Source organism: Setaria italica, chromosome III, assembly GCF_000263155.2.
Source record: "Setaria italica strain Yugu1 chromosome III, Setaria_italica_v2.0, whole genome shotgun sequence".
NCBI lineage: Eukaryota > Viridiplantae > Streptophyta > Magnoliopsida > Poales > Poaceae > Setaria > Setaria italica.
In genome coordinates this window covers 20450706-20469199 of record NC_028452.1, presented here as the reverse complement: position 1 = coordinate 20469199, position 18494 = coordinate 20450706, and the positions used below count along the sequence as shown (strand labels likewise).

The following is an 18494-nucleotide window of genomic DNA, read 5'->3' as shown; positions in this document are numbered from 1 at the left end:
AATTAACCACTCATCTATGGGCACAATCACCGTAAAGGCAATGCGATCCAAACAGGCGTTTTGGATTTACACGTGCTGGCATTTGGCGGTAAGCTACTTTACCTACCCGGCCTAGCCAAGCTACCGGACCCGATCCCTTTCTTCCCACCCCTTCCTTTATGTTTTTTTTTCCTTTCACAAATCACAAGCATCGTCCTAGATTCCTCACTGAACAGGACCATCACCGTAGGTCTTCCACACTCACCAAAAGTCCAAAGCAACCCCACCACCGCCTCCACTCCATTTCTCCTCCTACCCCCAAACCCAACCCCTCCCGTCTCCTGCTCTCCAGCCCCCACACCAAACCCAGGTCACCACCACATGACACGCTCGGCTCGAGGATGCGTTGCGTGCCGTGTCCATCGCCGGGTTGTCATCTATCGACCCCATCCCTTCGACCCTTTCCCATGCACCGGCGTTTGGCAGAGCCCGGAACGGCATCGGCGACGCATCTGCACCCAAAAGTGAATTTTTCGCATGCCCTTATCAGTTATCACCATCATTTGCATCCAAAGGGTGCCCAGCACCAGCAGCGGCCTCCTTTTGTTCTGCCTTTGTTTGTTGTTTGCTGGCGCATTACCTATCATCGTGAACTACTCGATCGTCGTACCCGGCCTCCCACTCCCCCGCCCGGACAGCGCAAAAGGCCGGCGCTTTCGGATTCTAGCACCGGCAGTTCGTGCTGACAGCCTGCGCGGCCCGGCCAGTTACCGGTGATCGCCGATCATCAGTAGGTGCGCGATCTCCGTCACTCCCCAAAGTCCCCATCCACCTCCTTTGTCTCCACACATTCCTGCAGTCCGGCTGCATTTTGTTTTTATACATATATCTATATATCTTCCTCAAAAAATATATATCTATATATCATCTGACGAGTAGGTTCTGCAGCGGAGGGAGGGACACTGTACTGTAGTAACTATACCACCCGGCCAGCGCTCTGCGAGCCGGCGGTCTTGCGTAGGATGGCGTCGGCAGCGAGGCTGCTGCTGGTGCTGCTCGCGGCGGCGGTCGGGCTGTGCGCCGGCGCCGGCCGCGGCGGCGGGCGCGTCGACCTGTGGCCAATGCCGGCGTCGGTGGCCCGCGGGGCGCAGACGCTCCTCGTCAGCAAGGACCTCAAGCTGTCCACGGCCGGGAGCAGCTACACCGACGGGAAAGGCATCCTCAGGGAGGCGTTCCAGCGGATGGTGGCCGTTGTCGAGCTCGACCACGTCATCAACGGGAGCTACCCCCGGGGCTCGCCCGTGCTCGCCGGCGTCCGCGTCGTCGTCCGCTCCCCCAACGACGAGGTACGCAACGCGCGCCCGGCCGACGGAGTGACGGGCCTGCTGCTCACCTGCATTCTCTGCTTCTTGCTGATGGCTCTTCATCAATTTTGCAGCTCAACTTCGGGGTGGACGAATCGTACAAGCTGTCGGTGCCCGCGACCGGGAATCCGCTCTACGCGCAGATCGAGGTTAGTGAAAAGGCTGTGCTGAAATCTCGATGCCTCTGCTAGCGCCTAGCAACGATGTGCGGTAGGAACTTGATGGATAACATCAGGAGCTGAAAATTCTAGAGCCCACAGATTGATTTCTTCCCTCTGGGAATGAATGCATGTAGAGGAGCTAGTAAACTGCTATTTTATTTTCGTGGGAACCAAACGACACAAGTGTTTGTGTCGCGCCGATTTCGATCGAGACCGTACCCGGATGGCGACACAGACATTGCCTTCGCCTTACAAATATGCAATGCCCGCTGTACAGATGGGTCACTTGCTGTTCTTTCAGAAGATGCGTAGCAGAGCAGGGTAAAGTAACAGATATAGAGAAGAGAACAGTAGTGAACTTCGACGATACCTGCTTTTAGCATCTTTCTCTGCTCTACAGAAGCAGTTGCCCTGTACCACCAACTCCACAACATTGTCTCGACTGCCCCAGGACGCTGGCTATTGACATAGAAACCTACCAGATTCGCCCCTGAGTCAGGCAATTAACATCTGCGAAGAAGATCGACTATGTAACATCCATGCAACACCTCATGTACTTGAAATACAGATAAAAATATTTGCACTAAACCGATTAGTTTCTTATGACTCATCAAAAGCGGAGAAAAATGTCAAAATGACGCATATCATTCTCATGCTTCCACTTGTTGCAATAACTTATTCAGCATAAAAATTGTGACACATAGTTGGTGCCATATCACAATATTTTGCAGGCTCAAACAGTTTTTGGAGCGCTTCATGCCTTGGAGGTAACTCAACTTGAAAACCTATGTATGGATATAGGCAATTCACCCAATTATTACATCCAGGATATCTAACTGTAAATTTTGTATTTTTGCAGACATTTAGCCAATTGTGCAACTTTGATTTCAATGCAAGGCTGATTGAACTCCATTCGGCTCCTTGGACTATCATGGACATGCCCAGATTTCCGTACCGAGGGCTTCTTATTGGTATGCTACTATGGTAGTCTGAATTTTTCGTCCACTCTGGTAACAGCAATCATATTCTGGGTAACAAGCTTCTAAAATGAACTCATCACAGCTGATTCCAGATCATCAATGTTTCTACTTCTATTGGTTGAAAAACGTCCATCGTGTCTTTCTACTCTTATATAAAGCACTAATATATTCTGGAAACAAAAATGGATAGAACGTGTCCAGCAGTGAATCACAGGACACTTAAATAGCTTACTCCAAGACACCTAGTTAATACGAGATAGAGCATAAGTAAGACCGGTGGTGACACACTCCGTAGCACAGTAAAACTACACTGTTCTTGAATATAATTAGTAGAACTACAAAATACACCAACAATTAACAGAAAATCTGAAAAAACAGCAGAGTTCTCTCTCTCACCTCTTAAATTTATGCACACAACCATATACATCATTTATTCATCAGATTGTTTTTAATCGCCTGGACAACCACCATGAAGAACAATTGTAAGATTGCTTAACACAAGTTTTATGCTTTCTATATTCAATAATCTTATATGCATAATGCATCTAAACCCAAGATTCTTCATGAGAAAAACTTGATCTAATAGCTCATCTATTATCAACAAATTGTTTGAAGGGAAGCATCAATATTAACTTGCTTATTGTATGCTACAGATACTTCAAGGCATTATCTTCCTGTCCCAGTGATAAAAAGTGTAATTGATTCAATGACCTTCAGTAAACTGGTACGTTTTCCTTTCCACATGCAAAGTTCATTCTTACTGCTTCTATTCCTTTACTGAGAAGTTCTTAAACATAATTTTCTTAAATTGGTTCCAGCTAAGTCATATGATCCGTGCAATCTATCATCACACAGAACGTTCTTCATTGGCATATCGTGGATGAGGAATCATTCCCCCTTCAAATACCTTCATACCCAAAATTATGGAATGGTGCATACTCTTATTCAGAGAGATATACATTTGATGATGCTATCGACATTGTTCAGTGAGTCCTGCTTTTGTTATTTTACTGGAACTATTCTTCAGTAATCAGACAACATCTAGACCTAGACTTTTAAGTGGTAAACAACAACATGCCAGCAAAACTCTGGAAAAAACAACTTTACTATAGTATGAAAAGGAAACTCAAAAGAACTCCAAATTTGTTTCACCCTTTGCTTAGACTCTACTGTAGAGGTTTCCCCAAGTTTGACTTACTGGAAATTCACAGGTATGCTGAAAAACGAGGTGTGAATGTCTTGGCTGAGATTGATGTACCTGGCCATGCTCTCTCATGGTAAGATTGATTTAATTATGTACAATACTAGTCTTTTCTAGAAAATGGATCACAATTTTCAAAGTATTATTGATGCATAATTTAATATTTGGTTTTCATGCATTGTAGACTCACATTATATCATTAGTATGTAGAAGCACATTTGTCTTACAGATGAAATAGTATAAGGAGATTTAAGATTGAGCATACCTAAAACTTTCTGGACTTCTCTTGTTTCAGGGGTGTCGGATATCCATCATTGTGGCCATCAGCTACATGTAAAGAACCGCTCGATGTCAGCAACGACTTTACATTCCAAGTGATTAATGGAATTCTTTCAGGTCATGCACTGTCAAAGAAATTATTCCAGATTTAGACCCCAAGTCAACACTTGAAAGATCAACTGTAATACGTCTTCGTGGCTTTGTCACTAAAAAGAATGAAATAGCACGTTATACTAAAATTCAGCAACAAAAAACATACTTGAATGGCCAGAATAATAAGCCAATCATAGGAGAAAATAACATAGTGGTTTCATTTAATACTAAATCAATGGCATTAACTTTGGTTGTATTTTCAGATTTCAGCAAGATTTTTAAGTTCAAGTTTGTCCATTTGGGAGGAGATGAAGTAAACACAAGTAAGCTTGCAGAAATCTGTAATCTGTAAAGCAAAATTATGTATGTTAGAATCTATTCATGCTATATTATGATTTCAGGTTGCTGGACTACCACACCACGCATTAAATCATGGTATGTACTTATCCAGGAAAGAGAAAATAGGAAAATGGGCTAATTTGATACGACACTTGATAACCTTTCTGTTTATTGCTATTGGTACAAACTTCCATGGGTCAATCATCCATTCTGATCAAAAGTGTTTTTCCTGGTTGGCAGGTTGATTAAACATGGCATGAATGAATCCGATGCCTACAGATATTTTGTACTGAGAGCTCAAAAGATAGCAATATCACATGGTTATGACATCATTAACTGGTAGGGTGACTGGTGTTACTAGTTTTTGCAGATTAAAATTTTCCAGCTAGTTCTAACAAACAGTTTCTCATCCTTGTAGGGAAGAGACATTTAACAACTTTGGAGACAAGTTGGATCGTAAAACTGTGGTGCATAACTGGTATCTCCTTGTAGTCTATTGGCTGATACTTGAGAAATATTTACTAGCATCCTTGCACCCCTAGCCAAATTGCACCAACAAATCTATTGGTGCAAACCATTCATAATTCTTAATTAAAAAACTTTAGTAACTTATATCCACAATTTTAAATAGAGATCTTTGGAACTTTTCATGCCCCCAAGTAATAGGATCACAGGACATATTCAGTGAAATCACATATTGAAGTAACCAGTTATCCCATCTGCTTAACTGCTACTTTTTCCTCATAACTTGGTAGGCTTGGAAGTGGAGTTGCAGAGAAAGTGGTTGCTGCTGGTCTGAGATGCATTGTGAGCAACCAGGATAAGTGGTACCTAGATCACCTGGATGCTACATGGGAAGGATTTTACATGAATGAACCATTGACAAATATCTACAACCCTCAACAGCAGAAATTGGTTCTTGGTGGTGAGGTATGCATGTGGGGTGAACACATAGACGCATCAGACATTCAGCAAACCATTTGGCCACGTGCTGCAGCAGCTGCAGGTATGATCAGTTAAATATGATTTGACCTTCTAATTGTACCTACATTAAGAGTTTAGCAAAGGTAGTGCACGTGGACTATCAGTTATGAGGTACATGCAACTATGAAAAAGACTACTATACAACGAAGCATGCATCATGCCTGCATAGTATATTAGTATGAAAGGCATGATCAGTTTATCAGGTCCCTAAACACTCGTAATCGCAAACTCATTATCATGTATGGTTTGATTTGAGTTCTCACACAAAACACTAAGTAACTCAAATTTGTATAACCTGTTGTCTCTGTATCAAGTTGCTTTTACTCACCAAATCACTTATTATTTTGAAGAGCGGTTGTGGACACCCATTGAGAAGCTTGCAAAGGATGCAGGATCAGTCACTGCAAGATTGGCACGCTTCAGGTGCTTGCTGAACCAAAGAGGGGTTGCTGCTGCACCACTAGCTGGTTATGGTCGTTCAGCGCCTTCAGACCCTGGTTCCTGTCTAAGGCAGTAGACATTCGTAGTCGTAGCAGTATATATGATTTCATAGAGGAGAATAATCATCATTCTGTTAGAAAATTAGGCATTATTCGGTATATTTTAATTGCTAAACTAATTATGTAAAACAACAATATTTCCATGACTGGTGAGTGAATTGAAGCACGTCCACGTGTTCTTGTTTAACACAATTTTAAGCATGAATAGAATGAAACAAAAAAGTTTCGGGGTGTACCTTGGGGCGGGGCAGAGCCTCCGGCACTGGATGCACCGTTACTATTTGGATTAGTCATATTAATTTTGGGATGGCCTCAGTCGATGTAGTTGTACGAAATTGATGCCGGAAGAGATCGATACAGTGCAGTTCCACGAACGGCCTTCTGGTAGTAGAGGAAGTAGTCGTGCAGTCCCACGAACGGCCTTCTGGTAGTAGAGGAAGTAGTCGACGTCGCAGACGAACAGGTCGGTCACCAGGAAGTAGACGTCGCAGACGGTAGTAGAGGAAGTAGTCGTGCAGTCCCACGAACGGCCTTCTGGTAGTAGAGGAAGTAGTCGACGTCGCAGACGAACAGGTCGGTCATCAGGAAGTAGACGTCGCAGACGGACAGTGCTTCGGCCACCAGGAATTGCAGACGGACAGTGCTTCGGCCACCAGGAAGTAGACGATGTAGTCGATCAGGGAGAGCGAGCGGTCGCGTTCAACGCTCCCCAAAAACCTTATCGTCCGCCTATCCCGAGCAGGATCTTCAGCAGTAGGCGAGGTTCTGGAGGCTCTGCTCTTGCCAACACTGTGTGTGCAGCGCTAGCAATAGAGATGGCAGAATGCGCAGCAGAAAATAGAGAGGGAGAAGAGAGAAGTCTCCTAAAAGGAGTACTTTGCGAGCTGGTGAGCAAGAGGGGACGTCTGGCAGCACAGTCATCAAAGACATTCAATCCGCCTAGTAACCGTTGTGGAATATTCCAGAGTTTATTCCTTAGCCGTTACTGCATTCAACAGCAAAAGGTCGCATCATCTCATCTCGACACGTCCACGGCTCGGCTCGGCTCGGCGACGTGTGCACGTGGCACGCCAATCTCTTTTATTGACTTCACAAATGGTGTACACATAGTTCACTTTTAAGTCAATTAAGATCCTCCTCAAATCCCTATGTGGGACTAAACACATAGCTCTCTAGCATTTATTAGTGGACTTTTAATTCTTTTAGTTGAATTAAATAAATGGGCCAAGCCCATATATTCCAACACATTCCGGCATTCGATTTACCACTCCGAGCAATTAAGAAGAGCTCGGATCAATGTAAGGCGCGGACCAACAGAAAGTTCTAATGGAATTCTATATCTGATGCTGTGTGGTATTCATTTGGAGATATCTGTGCTCAACTGCTCACCCCTTGAAGCCATCATTAGTTCAGGGTCTATTGATGGAAAATGTATCCATAATTCCTACCCCGAATTTCTCAGGGCCGAAAAGGCTTTTTTGTTGCAGCCATGAGCCCATGATGCAAAAATGAAAGGACTTCCTTTACAGAGAGACGTTGCCGGTTCGAAGAGACACGGTAGGAAAGAGAAATGGTAAAAAGCAAATCGCTACCGATTATTTCGCTCTGGCTCATGGCGAGTCAATTGAGACGCTGTGGACCCTCTGATCGTTTCTGTATGCGGATTAAAGGTCCTGTATATCTAGATGTACAGTAAAAAATTATAAATTTAGGATACCGATCTACAATATAGGGAAGGAGTAGTCTTTTATGCTATTCCCGGCAAATAAAGGACAACCCGTGTCCACCAACACATCCTTAAAAAAATTTGGGACACAATCGATCCATCCCACATAATTCCCGAATCAAACACATAATAATTGGAATTGCACAGCATAAAATAAACTAGCAACTAAACTATAAGCATTGGGTTGCCTAAACGGCTAAACCCGTATTACATCTGCCGAATCAAATACTCGCGAACTTGTAGTCTGTTGTATCTGGTGCATCGGCCGTCCGGCAAGCACTTCAAGGTACCTCGGCACCGGCGGCATCTCCAAGTCAGTGAGCCCCTCCAGCGCCTTCACCACCTCCGCCATCGTCGGCCGCGCGTCGACGTCGTCCTGGATGCACCAGCAGGCAACCTTGCACACCCTCCTCACCTCCTCGGCGTTCGCGTCCCCTCCCAGCTCCGGGTCCAGCAGCGCCTTCACGTCCCCCTCCGCCTCCACCAGCCTCCTCGCGGCCAGCAGCGGGAAGAACGTCGTCGCCGTTGCCGTCGCCGCATGATCGCCCGCGCCGCTCGACGACGAGTCCGGCTCAGACTTCCCGTGCTCGACGTTCCTCCTCCCGGACACGATCTCGAACAGCGTCATGCCGTAGCTGAACACGTCGGCCTTGGCGGTGATCGCCTCGCCGCCGATCCACTCCGGCGCGAGGTACCCGACGGTGCCGCGCATGGTGGTCAGCACCCGGCTGAAGTCTCTGCCGACGAGCTTGGCGAGCCCGAAGTCCGCCACCTTGGGCGCGAAGCCCGCGTCCAGGAGGATGTTCTCCGGCTTGACGTCGCAGTGGATGATGCGGTCCCGGCACTCGTCGTGCAGGTAGGCGAGCCCCTTCGCGACGCCGACGGCGATGTGGTGCCGCGCGCGCCAGCTGAGCGTGGGGGGCGTGGCGCCGAACAGTTGCCGGTCCAGCGAGCCGTTGGGCATGTACTCGTAGACGAGCAGCCTCCGGTCGCCGCCCTCGGAGCAGAAGCCCAGCAGGCGGATCAGGTTGACGTGCTGGATGGTGCCCAGCGTGCTCACCTCCGCGCGGAACTGCTTCTCGCCTTGCCGGAGACCCTCCAGCTTCTTGACAGCGACGGCGGCGCCGCCGTTGGGGAGCTGGCCGCGGAACACGGAGCCGAAGGAGCCGCCGCCGAGCTTGTCCGAAAAGTTCTTGGTCAGGGCCTGGAGGTCCCTGTACTCGAACCTGGTCACGCGTCCCTCGGCGGTGGTGATGGTGAGGCCTTGGATCCTTTTTGTTCGCCGTGCCATTGCTGTACGGACGACGATGATGGACGCGGCGAGCACGAAGCAGACAATGGCGGTTGCGCCGACGGCGATCTCTACGGTCCTTCGCTTGTGGCTCCTCGCCATGGGGAACTCTGACGCGGCCAGCCTGAGGTAGAGGCTCCCCGCGCCGGCCAGCTGGTTGCCGTAACCCTCCTCGAGGTTTTGCAGCTCACCGTTCCACAGGACGCAGCTCCCATTGTACGCGTAGGCAGAGCACGCGCAGTTGCCGACGCACGCGCTCTCGCACTCGTCGGAGCTCGCCGCCCCGGTGACGCGACCGTCTTCGGGGAGCCTCATGCCGTCCATGCGAAAGAACCTATCCACCTTTGTCCCGGATCCCGCAGCAGCAGCGGCGGCGCTGCCGTTGTTGCCGCACTGCAGCTCGGTGTTCCGCACGCAGCCGCCGGTGGTGTCGCCGAGGCTCCAGCTCACGGCGTCCCGCGGCGTGAACCCCCTGGCGCAGGCGCACGCGGCGGCGGCGTCGCTGCAGACGCCGAAGGCGCCGCAGCCGCGCGGCACCGCGCACCGCGCCTTGGGCTCGGCGTACACCAGGTTCCACCGCTGGAAGGCCTCGACCCAGAACCACCCCTTGACCTGCCCGGACACGTCCGTGACGAAGCGGTACACGGTGGAGTTGTCGGCGAAGCTGTAGGTGAAGTAGCTCTCCCTGTCGTTGTCCACGAACCGGAAGCTGTACCCGGAGTCGCCGCCCGACGCTGCCACCTCCGGCGCGCCGGTGAAGAAGCGGCCGTTCCAGTCGCCGGTGAGCCAGTACTTCCGCGTGCCGTTCCACAGCAGCACGTACTGCGGCGCGCCGGCCGGGTCGAGCTGGAGCGTGTACATCCCGGGGGCGGGGTCCCCGCGCGCCCTCCACGAGGTCATGCCCTGGATGGCGCCGGTGGCCTTGTCCCGCCTCAGCTTCCCGCCGGGCAGCCACGTGTCGCCGATGTGGTCGAAGCTCTGCCACAGCACGTCCGAGGCGTTCGACGCCGGCGCGAGCACGAGGTTGCCCGTATCGAGGAGGACGGCGGCGACCGTGGCATTACTGGCGTTACCGGTGGCGTTTGTGGACCAGACGGGCGAGCCCGACGGGTCGAGCAGGGCGAGGTTGCCGTCGGGCGCGATGGCGAGCCGCGAGGCCGCCGGGTCGGAGACGGGCCTGTCGCGGTTGGCCACCCAGACCGGCGTCCGCACGGCGATGTTGTTGTACCAGATGCCGACGTACCATCTGCCAGAGACTCCTCCGTCTGCCGAGAGAACAGGGAGCACAGCATGTCAGGGCACGTTAGTTTAAGAGCAGCTTTTACATGCATGATTACGTGTACCATGGGTGCACTACTGCACTGTGCCCGTTTGCCGTCACTGTTCACGTGCATACGAGGTTGCACTTGTATACACACATACGTATGACACATGTACGTTCCATATATATAGTCACGTGCGTACATACCTGGCTGGAAGAAGCCCATCGCGAACTTGCCGCCGCGGGAGACGAGCTTGGCGTCGCCGGAGAGCGGCCGGCCGGCGGTGACCGTGTCCTGGGCGCGCACGGGCAGGGGTACGTGCGCGGCGACCAGCGCTATTAGGAGCACGAGCGTGGCGTGATCCAGCAGGGAAGACGACGCGCGTGCAGCACCCGCCATCTCGTTGCCCACAGGTGGTCGTGCGCACCTTGCCCCCGGCGGCGGCGGCAGCAGCAGGAGATATATACCTGTGGCGCCTATAGACCGACGGCTGATTCGTCGATCGCGGCGCCGAACCGCCGGCGACTCCGACCTGGCGGTCGTTCGCGTGGCGTGTAGCAGGTGTAGCACGGGCCACAGGGATCGTCGGTCAGCAGTCGCGCCACTGAGGCTGCTAATTAAGCATTCGCGTCAAATTAAATCGCTATGGGTGATTTGCGCGTCTTTTTCTCAGGCTACCTCTTGTTGTGGTGTTGTCGTTGTGGGGGGTGGTTGATGACTGTGCCAGCCAAGTGTTCGTTTGACCAGGAATGATAGACCCCGATCGGGTCAGAAAACCCCCGGGATCTATTTGGAGTTGTTTACATCTTATTTATTACCATTCCTAATATTTATTGCTTGTAATGAAACATAAGGAACATGAACAAATAAGATTCAGATAATGCCAAATAGAACACCAATTGATAGGTTGCATTTTCAGTAAATATTTGGCACCAATTTGATATTTTTTTCATTTGAAATGAATTAGTTATGAATTTTTTAAATAAACCTAAAATTTTAAAATTTCTAAAAAAATGCAAAACTGCCCTTAAACCCACCCAAAGAGACAAATTTATTCAGTTTTAACAATTGGATGGCCCTTCCTATCTGGTTTTGTAGTTGCGGTTGAAAATCAAACTCCCACGCACGGTAAATTGTAGGGTGAAAATAGGGTTTTTTCATTAAAAAAAGAGACAACGTTAGATAAGTGGAATGGAGAGAGAGCCGGAGAGGCGGCACGCAGAGAAGTGAGGAGGATGCTAGATACTAGCTAGATAAATGGTAAACCTACGCCATGTCGAGTGCACGATGATGGCACACTGGGTAAAATAAAGGAATAAAAGATGCGGCATACCAAGAGAATAATGCATGTAGAACCAACTGTTACAAAAGGTGGTGATAGATAGATATACAAAATCTCATTCAATTCTTGAGGATATGGGAGAATAAAAAAAACTAAACTGTATAAAGCCTCATGGTTTTATTTTACTCCGGGATTTGAGGAAAAGTATGCAGAGATGCTTCCGCAATCGCTGACTGCGGGCGGGACACTGCTCTATGTTGTTTTGACACGAGAATGGAGACCATCAGCATCTCTTTATTGGTGATGATGAGAAAAGGTCATATACCTACTCTGAATTGTTCTGGAAATTCGCCTTAAGCTACTGGTCCAAGTCTGAAGTCTCGAAATTAAAGGCTGGAGTTAGGTGATTAGTAAGATAGTGTATTGGTGCACCTCTTCCTTTCAGTAATAGCTAACCTAACGTGGTGGTGTCAACAGTCAACTGAACCTCGGTCTAAGAAATTATGGGCTCCCGGTACGGCAAGAAATGAGGAGGGTTCAACACAGTAAAAGGCCAAAATCTGGCCCAGCTCAGCCGCTTCTCTAGCTAAAAGGCCTCTATAAGTAACCCACCAATGAATGAGCCCAAGGAGCCCGCAGGCCCAACTTCTCCGCTTTCTAATAGTAAGTGCCTAACCTGCTTGCGGGCCGGCCTGGCCTTCCTCCTAACTCGTACGCCGCCGCCTCCTCCAAGTTCTCCGGCGGCGGCAGGCCGGCAGCGCACCGCGCCCAGGCCGCCGCCGTGGGAGACAGCCGGCAGGTTCGAGACTGGCTTGACGACGTCTTCGTCTGCGCCTCTCACTCATCCGCGCGTTTATGACCGGCAAACGTTTCCAAGACACACCGACACGCTCGTCAGTGATCAGAGTCAAATCAAGGTACGTCTAGGCGTGCCGGCCGGCGACAGGCCGACGCATGCACCGGTTCGTCGTACTCGCACGCATTGATCGCTTGGACTTCGATCGATCCCAGCGCGATGTCGTCGATGCGCCGGACTGCCGCCGGAGGGAGCGATCGAGAAGATTCGACAGCTGCTTCGGTCTGGCCGGCCTGCAGGATCGATCTGAGCAGCCTCTCGTCTTGCTGCAGACCTCGTCTTTTCCTCCAGTCGGTGGTGTTGGGTTCCTCAGTCCCAACTAAAATTACTATCATATCGAATATTTAAACACTAATTAGAAATATTAAATATAGATTTATTACAAAACTAATTGCACAGATGAAGGTTAATTCGCGAGATGAATCTATTAAATCTATTTAATTCATAATTAGTTTTATAATTAACTTATGTTTAGCTCTTCTAATTAGTCTTTAAAAATTTAATGTGAGATGGACTGTACTTAATTTAGTTCTTCTAATTAGTCTTTAAAAATTTAATGTGAGATGGACTGTACTTAAGTCCTCCTGACACGCAGACTCTGCTGCTGCCTTCCCTGTCCTGAGGCCGGCCGGTCCTGCATGCCCGGGCACGGAGATTATTGAATGGAAGTTGGAATCTCTGCTCTCAAGGGACGATCGGAGTCAAGTCGTCGTGGTACGAGCAACAACTGTGCACTGACCATCCTGAATCTCGCGCGGTTTATGTTTCCCCACAGCCATAGGCCAGAGATAAATGAACCCGTGGTCCTCTGAGACTGTCATGCAGTCGGTGATGCATCTGCCGTACTGCTTACCCGTAGATCGAGTGCTGGATCGACCTTGCTCTACGCTCTACCAAATGGTGAGTGATTGCACGTACGGACGCAGTAACACGGCAGAACACAATTTTTTTAGGCGCGAATTCCCGGCCCGAAGTTTCATGAAAGATGTATGGGAGCTTTTGGTAGCCCCGACGACCTCTCAGATAAGCTCAGATGGTGCAGTTGGGCATGTTCAGTAGCTTATGGGGTCGCGGGCCAAGCCTAGCGCATGCAAAAAAGTTATCTAGCCTGCATCGTATGGAACATCAAAATCGGTTGTTCCACACAATGCAGGCTAAAACGGTGCTCGCGAGAGTGTTGCCATCACCCTCTCTTTTTCCTCATGCACCAGCCATGCCGCCGCTCCTCACTATCGGAGCTGAGCCTCCCACGCCGCTCGAATTGAAGTTCCAACCATTGAAAATTAAGGTCCTACAACCAAAATCGAGTTTCTATCAGCAAGATCGAGATTCCTGCCTTCCAAATCGAGCACCTTCCATGGAGATCGAGGTCCTCGGCTGCCGTCCTTCTATGGCGCACGCGGCAAAGAGCGGAGAGGCGGAGTGCGGCGCGAGAAGGTGGAGCGCTCTCGGGGGAGGGCAGATATGGAGGATGCAGCGGCCTGCGGTGGCCATGGCAGCGCCAAGGAGGCGGCGCGGCAGCCACCGCATGGAGGAGGCAGTTTGCGGAGGTCGCGTGCCATGCAGAGGAGGCGACTTGCCAATGAGGTGGCCGGTGGTGGCCATAGCGGTGCTGAGGAGGAGGCGCGACCGCCACCACGTGGAGGAGGCGGCCTGTGGGGGTCCGCGATGGTCGTGGAGGCCATGGGACCACGGAGGTGGACGATTCACGAAAGCCGTGCCGACGCACGGAGGAGGTGGCGTGTAGCGGCTGCGACGGGGCGTGTGGGAGGAGGTGAGGCCCTTGCTGCCGCAGGGAGCGGAGGAGGCAGCTCGGGGCAGCTGGCGGCGGTCGGGGGAGAGGGTGGGGTTTGCGAGGTGCACAATGGTGCTGGGGAGGAGGACGGAGGAGGAAAAATTGGTGGTAGCTATACCATGGCCTATATGCAAGGCATATCAAATTCATCCAAGCTAACCAACACTATCTTAGCCCAGCTAGCTATGCTGCAGATTTGCCCATCAATATTTCTGCACCTTATGAGCCTAGCTGGACTGGCTCGAGCCGGCTCACGGGTCTAGCTGAGGCAGTACAGGCTGCCAAATATGCTCATAGATTGACTTTGCATACAAGATTTGCGGGGAAAAAAGAAAGGAGAGATAGGATAAAAGACTAGAGTATATATATCTCATATGGGGGACCCATTTTGCTCAGTGCGCAACTATGGTTGCCCGTCAAGCTGCTGTCATCACGGCCGCCTCTTCTTTGGTTTGGTTGCTGTTTGCATAGGCCTCTTCGTGATCAGATTGCTCATCAGCGGCAAGCACCAGCTATGTATATAGATACGCTTTGATTTGGCTAATTTCAGGCCTAACCAAGTACTTCTATTGGACATGACAAATAGCCACGTGGCCATGGCCTATGCTAGCCATGTATAAGGAAGCTCCACCCTACACTCGATGCGTAATGTGTATGGGTAGTATCTATGCCATATTAGGGTCTATTTGGTAGGACTTTATCTAATTCTGGTACTTTATGGGAGCTGATTCTCTGAGAGAAGTGATTCTGTGGGTGGAAGTGATTCTCTTTGATTCTCTAGCATAAACTCTTAAAATCAGGATGCAGAATCACTTCACAGAATCAGAAAAGCTATTTTTTCCAGCTCCCAATCTCTTAGGCCCTGTTTGGCATGGCTCCAATTCCGAGTAGAGCTGCTCCACTCTAGAACTTCAGAACTAAAATGGGGTGTTTGGCTAGATGGGTGCTCTCAGCTCCAAAAAAAGATCGATTTCAGTGTGGATTGCCATTGTTGCCCCTAATTCAGGCTCCATTTGTTATCGTCTCTATCCCATCTTCTTCTCCTACCACGCTCTGCTCGGTGCTGTCCACGTCAAGCTCCGCGACGGGGCTTGGGCGGTAGGGCTGGGCGGCAACGGGGACGGGCGGCGGCGATGGGCGGCGGGGCAGGGCGGTGACGGGGGCGGCCGGTGGCGGGGCTGGGCGGCAACGGGGGCGGGCGGCGGTGGGGGTGGCCGGCGGCGGGGCTGAGCGGCGACGGGGGCGGGCAGCGGTGGGGCTGGGCGGTGGTGGGGCGGGGCGGCGACGAGCGGCGGGGCTCGGCTACGACAGCGATGGGGGCGGTGCGGCGACTGGCGGCGGGGCTAGGTGCGACGGGTTGGGGCGGCGACAGGCGGCAGGGCTGGGCGGGCAGGCGGACGCACGGGTGGGGAAATAAGGCGCGGGTGGGAGCTCGGGAGGAACAGAATGAAACGGTTTTTGTGTAACCAGTGGCATTGGTGGGTAATTACCCACCAACTCCACGAGGAGGTTCAAAAGAGGTTGTTTTGGAGCAGCAAAAGAGGTGCTCCAAAACTCCAGTTCCATTTGCACTACAGCTCCATGGAGTTGGCTGTTCCATGGAGTTTTGGAGTTGAGGTGTTTGGCTGGATGTCATGGTGGAGTTGTTGGAGTTCTGGAGTGGAGCCATGCCAAACAGGCCCTTAGTTCATTTCAGAGAATCACTTCACAGGATCAGCAGAGAATCACTTTTTTCTGGAAACTGTTTGGCAGATCTCTTGCTGAAATCAGCAGAAAATCAGCCATGAGAGCTCTGCCAAACACACCTTTAGTAAAACACTTCATTTAGAAACTACACCGTAAAACTCATGGTTTCAGTAAATTCACTATGTCTTTTCTCCACTAGATCTAAGCATTTTAGGACCAGGCTTGGTTCGCGAAAACTAGGTGTGACGCATCACCAGAGCAGTCGTGATTGTGTTTTCTGCAGCAAAAGTGGCCAACGACTGGCACCCAGTGAAGTTTATAGTGATATTTGGAGATCAAGAGTAAGAGAAGCGATAGAAGTGATTTGCAAATTTTTTAATTGAAAATTAAGGATATTATTAGTGCTCAGATAATAGCAAGTGCAAGTTTTTTAATTGAAAATTAAGGACATCATTAGTGCTCAGATAATAGCAAGTGTGCATCCACCCTTCTCCTGTGTAAGTGAAGTGAGATTCTTTTCGTATTACTCTTGGTGATCGGCACCACCTTAATGGTTTGGTGGTGTTGGTTCTTGGTGAGCTCTCAAGGAGGAGTCTTGTGAGAAGTCAAAAAAAAGTTACGCTCGGTTTGAAATCCGCCGATCTAAAATGGAGAATGGACTACCTCTATGAGCTCTTAGTCCTTACACGGGTCTAGGGGAACGATACTCTTGCGCAGGTGCTCCTCTTGCGCAGGTGCTCCAATGAGTACTAGGTTAGAGTGATGACTTTTCGTTACCTCTAAAAACAAATTGGTGTTTCTAATCCTCCATACTTTTCGTAATTTACTCCCGGTACATCAATTTCTAGAACATGCTAGTATAGGGTTGAACTCGGTAGATAGGCGTGCTACACTGTGCCTCCCATAGTTTTGTTGTTCATTGGTTTTTTAGTCACACAGTACAGACGCAAACGCTCACAAATATGCACGCACGCTCGCCCCTACGAATACACGTACGCAGGGGTGGATCTGCAGCCCGGGGCGAGGCCCAAGAGCAGTGGGAAAGTCCTTCATAAAAATAGTATAAAAAGGCTTTTTGGCCCATTAGCCCACCCCGAAGAGAAGTTGGCCCAGGCGCCCAGGCGGCCCAGCAACTCCCGTCGCCCTAGCGCTGCCTGCCTGCTCCCGTGACCCGTCACTCGTCCCCTGTGCACCCACCCCCGACTAGCTGCCAGGACTACTCGCCGCATCCCATCCATAGGAGCCAGCGCCTACCCCAGGCCCCGCGTCAGCGCGTGCGCATCCACACCTCGCCGTCGGCCGCGCCCCCGCGACCCCGGCACCCCGCGCCCCCGCCGGCCGCCCGCGCGCCGCCACCCGCGGCCTCGTGCGGCCGTGCCCCCGCCGGCAGGCCGTGCGCCGTCCGGTCCCGCTGGCAGGCCACGCCCCCGCTGGCCGCTGCCCCGCTGGCTGCGCGCGGCGTGCGGCGCGCCCACGCCCGACGCCCCCAGGCCACGCCGATGGCCGGCCCCCTGCTAAAATTGCTCCGAGCCTCCGGTATGCCATTTTTTTAAAAAAATTGCTCCATGACTGGCAGTCTGCTTACCTTTTACATGACTACTAGTCTATTTATGCTATTTCTATGCAAAGTAATGATAATGAATATTTCATTTCATTGATTTGAGCAGGAAGTATTTGAGTCTTAGTTTGCAATTGCAACATTTCATAATCATAACTTAGAATGGAGAAATACTATGCTAAAACAAGTAGTGCCGAAAGTGTATAGAGCCGGGTTGAGAAAAAAGGCCATGGATTAAACTTGATATAATTATTTGTGCTCTTTGAAAAATATGTTATATCTAGTAGTGCATGGCTAATAAGATTTTAAGCCTTATATTAATTAGCCTGGGGCGAAGCCCGTTTCTGGATCCACCACTGCACGTACGCAACCCTACCCCTATGAGCACCTCTGAAAGACTGAATCGGCAAATCCTTGAGATTGATGAAGTCACCACTAGCGCCTCACTATCGACAGGCACGTCACCTACCACTTATAAGAATAGCGCCGGTTAAATCCTGGAATAAATTCAAGAAATGTGAACACCAGTGCCGAGTCGAGGACTCAAACCCTGGTGGGTAGGTTCCACCACAAGGAGCCTTACCAGCTGAGCTACACTCAGTTCGCTTGTTGTTCATGGATCATGGAGAAGAAATAGTGAAGTTAGGTCCGGTTTGTACCAAGCAGGAATAGAAAGTAGAGGAATATAAGTTCTAGTAGCTGTTTGCACATATCTCTAATTATATAAAAATATAAAGTGATTTTATCATTAGTTGAGTAATATTAAGACATACAATCTCTCCATAAGTTGAGAACTTGAAAAGATGCAAAGAAATATATAAAAAAAGAAAATAAATGATATTAGCAACTTCTCATGGGTGTTGCATTTTGTCGAGGAGGTAGCCTGCAAACCGAGCTTGAATCTGCTTATGCAATATGCAGGCGTAGCCTTGCTTACCTGCAGCTAAGGTTTTGGATCGAGATTGCAGGCCTCCATGCGAGAATCAGAGCAGAGCAGCTGGGCTGCGACTTGCGAGGAGCCGAGGGGACACCAAAGGCAGGACCGCTGGAGAGGCAGACGAGGCCAGAGAGCTCTAGAGGGGGGATAACGCGGCAGTTGGAGTACTTCGCAAAATCTCAGCTAGTTAATGGACCCGCTCGTCAGGGATAAAGGGGTGG

At 50.2% G+C, this 18494-nt stretch overlaps 2 protein-coding genes across 3 annotated transcripts; one reads left to right on the top strand and one right to left on the bottom strand.

The window, feature by feature from the left end:
• Window positions 1-757: 757 nt before the first annotated feature.
• Window positions 758-6072, top strand: LOC101773345 (beta-hexosaminidase 3). 2 transcript variants are annotated; one of them, XM_022825530.1, is made up of 15 exons: window positions 758-773; window positions 928-1325; window positions 1418-1492; window positions 2236-2271; window positions 2364-2475; window positions 3138-3208; window positions 3340-3470; window positions 3696-3761; window positions 3981-4081; window positions 4321-4380; window positions 4459-4492; window positions 4637-4735; window positions 4815-4874; window positions 5152-5402; window positions 5731-6072. In XM_022825530.1, the coding sequence occupies exons 2-15, from the start codon at window positions 1002-1004 to the stop codon at window positions 5895-5897; spliced, it is 1587 nt and encodes a 528-aa protein (XP_022681265.1). In that variant the 5' UTR covers window positions 758-773; window positions 928-1001; the 3' UTR covers window positions 5898-6072. The 2 variants fall into 2 exon arrangements, with proteins under 2 accessions (XP_022681265.1, XP_004962080.1); XM_004962023.3 differs by lacking the exon at window positions 758-773 and having other exon boundaries at window positions 915-1325.
• A 1496-nt stretch (window positions 6073-7568) lies between these two features.
• Window positions 7569-10144, bottom strand: LOC101770267 (G-type lectin S-receptor-like serine/threonine-protein kinase At2g19130). Its single transcript, XM_022825510.1, has one exon. It carries the CDS (start codon window positions 9795-9797, stop codon window positions 7803-7805), a length of 1995 nt encoding a protein of 664 aa, XP_022681245.1. The 5' UTR covers window positions 9798-10144; the 3' UTR covers window positions 7569-7802.
• Between the last annotated feature and the right edge of the window lie 8350 nt (window positions 10145-18494).

Excerpts from the sequence above, each read along its gene's own strand:
- LOC101770267 (XM_022825510.1), bottom strand. The coding sequence starts at position 9,797 with ATGACCTCGTGGAGGGCGCGCGGGGACCCCGCCCCCGGGATGTACACG.
- LOC101773345 (XM_022825530.1), top strand. The coding sequence starts at position 1,002 with ATGGCGTCGGCAGCGAGGCTGCTGCTGGTGCTGCTCGCGGCGGCGGTC. Across the intron at positions 4,082-4,320 it reads GATTAATGGAATTCTTTCAG|ATTTCAGCAAGATTTTTAAG; the intron begins GTCATGCACTGT and ends TTGTATTTTCAG. Across the intron at positions 4,736-4,814 it reads GGTTATGACATCATTAACTG|GGAAGAGACATTTAACAACT; the intron begins GTAGGGTGACTG and ends TCATCCTTGTAG.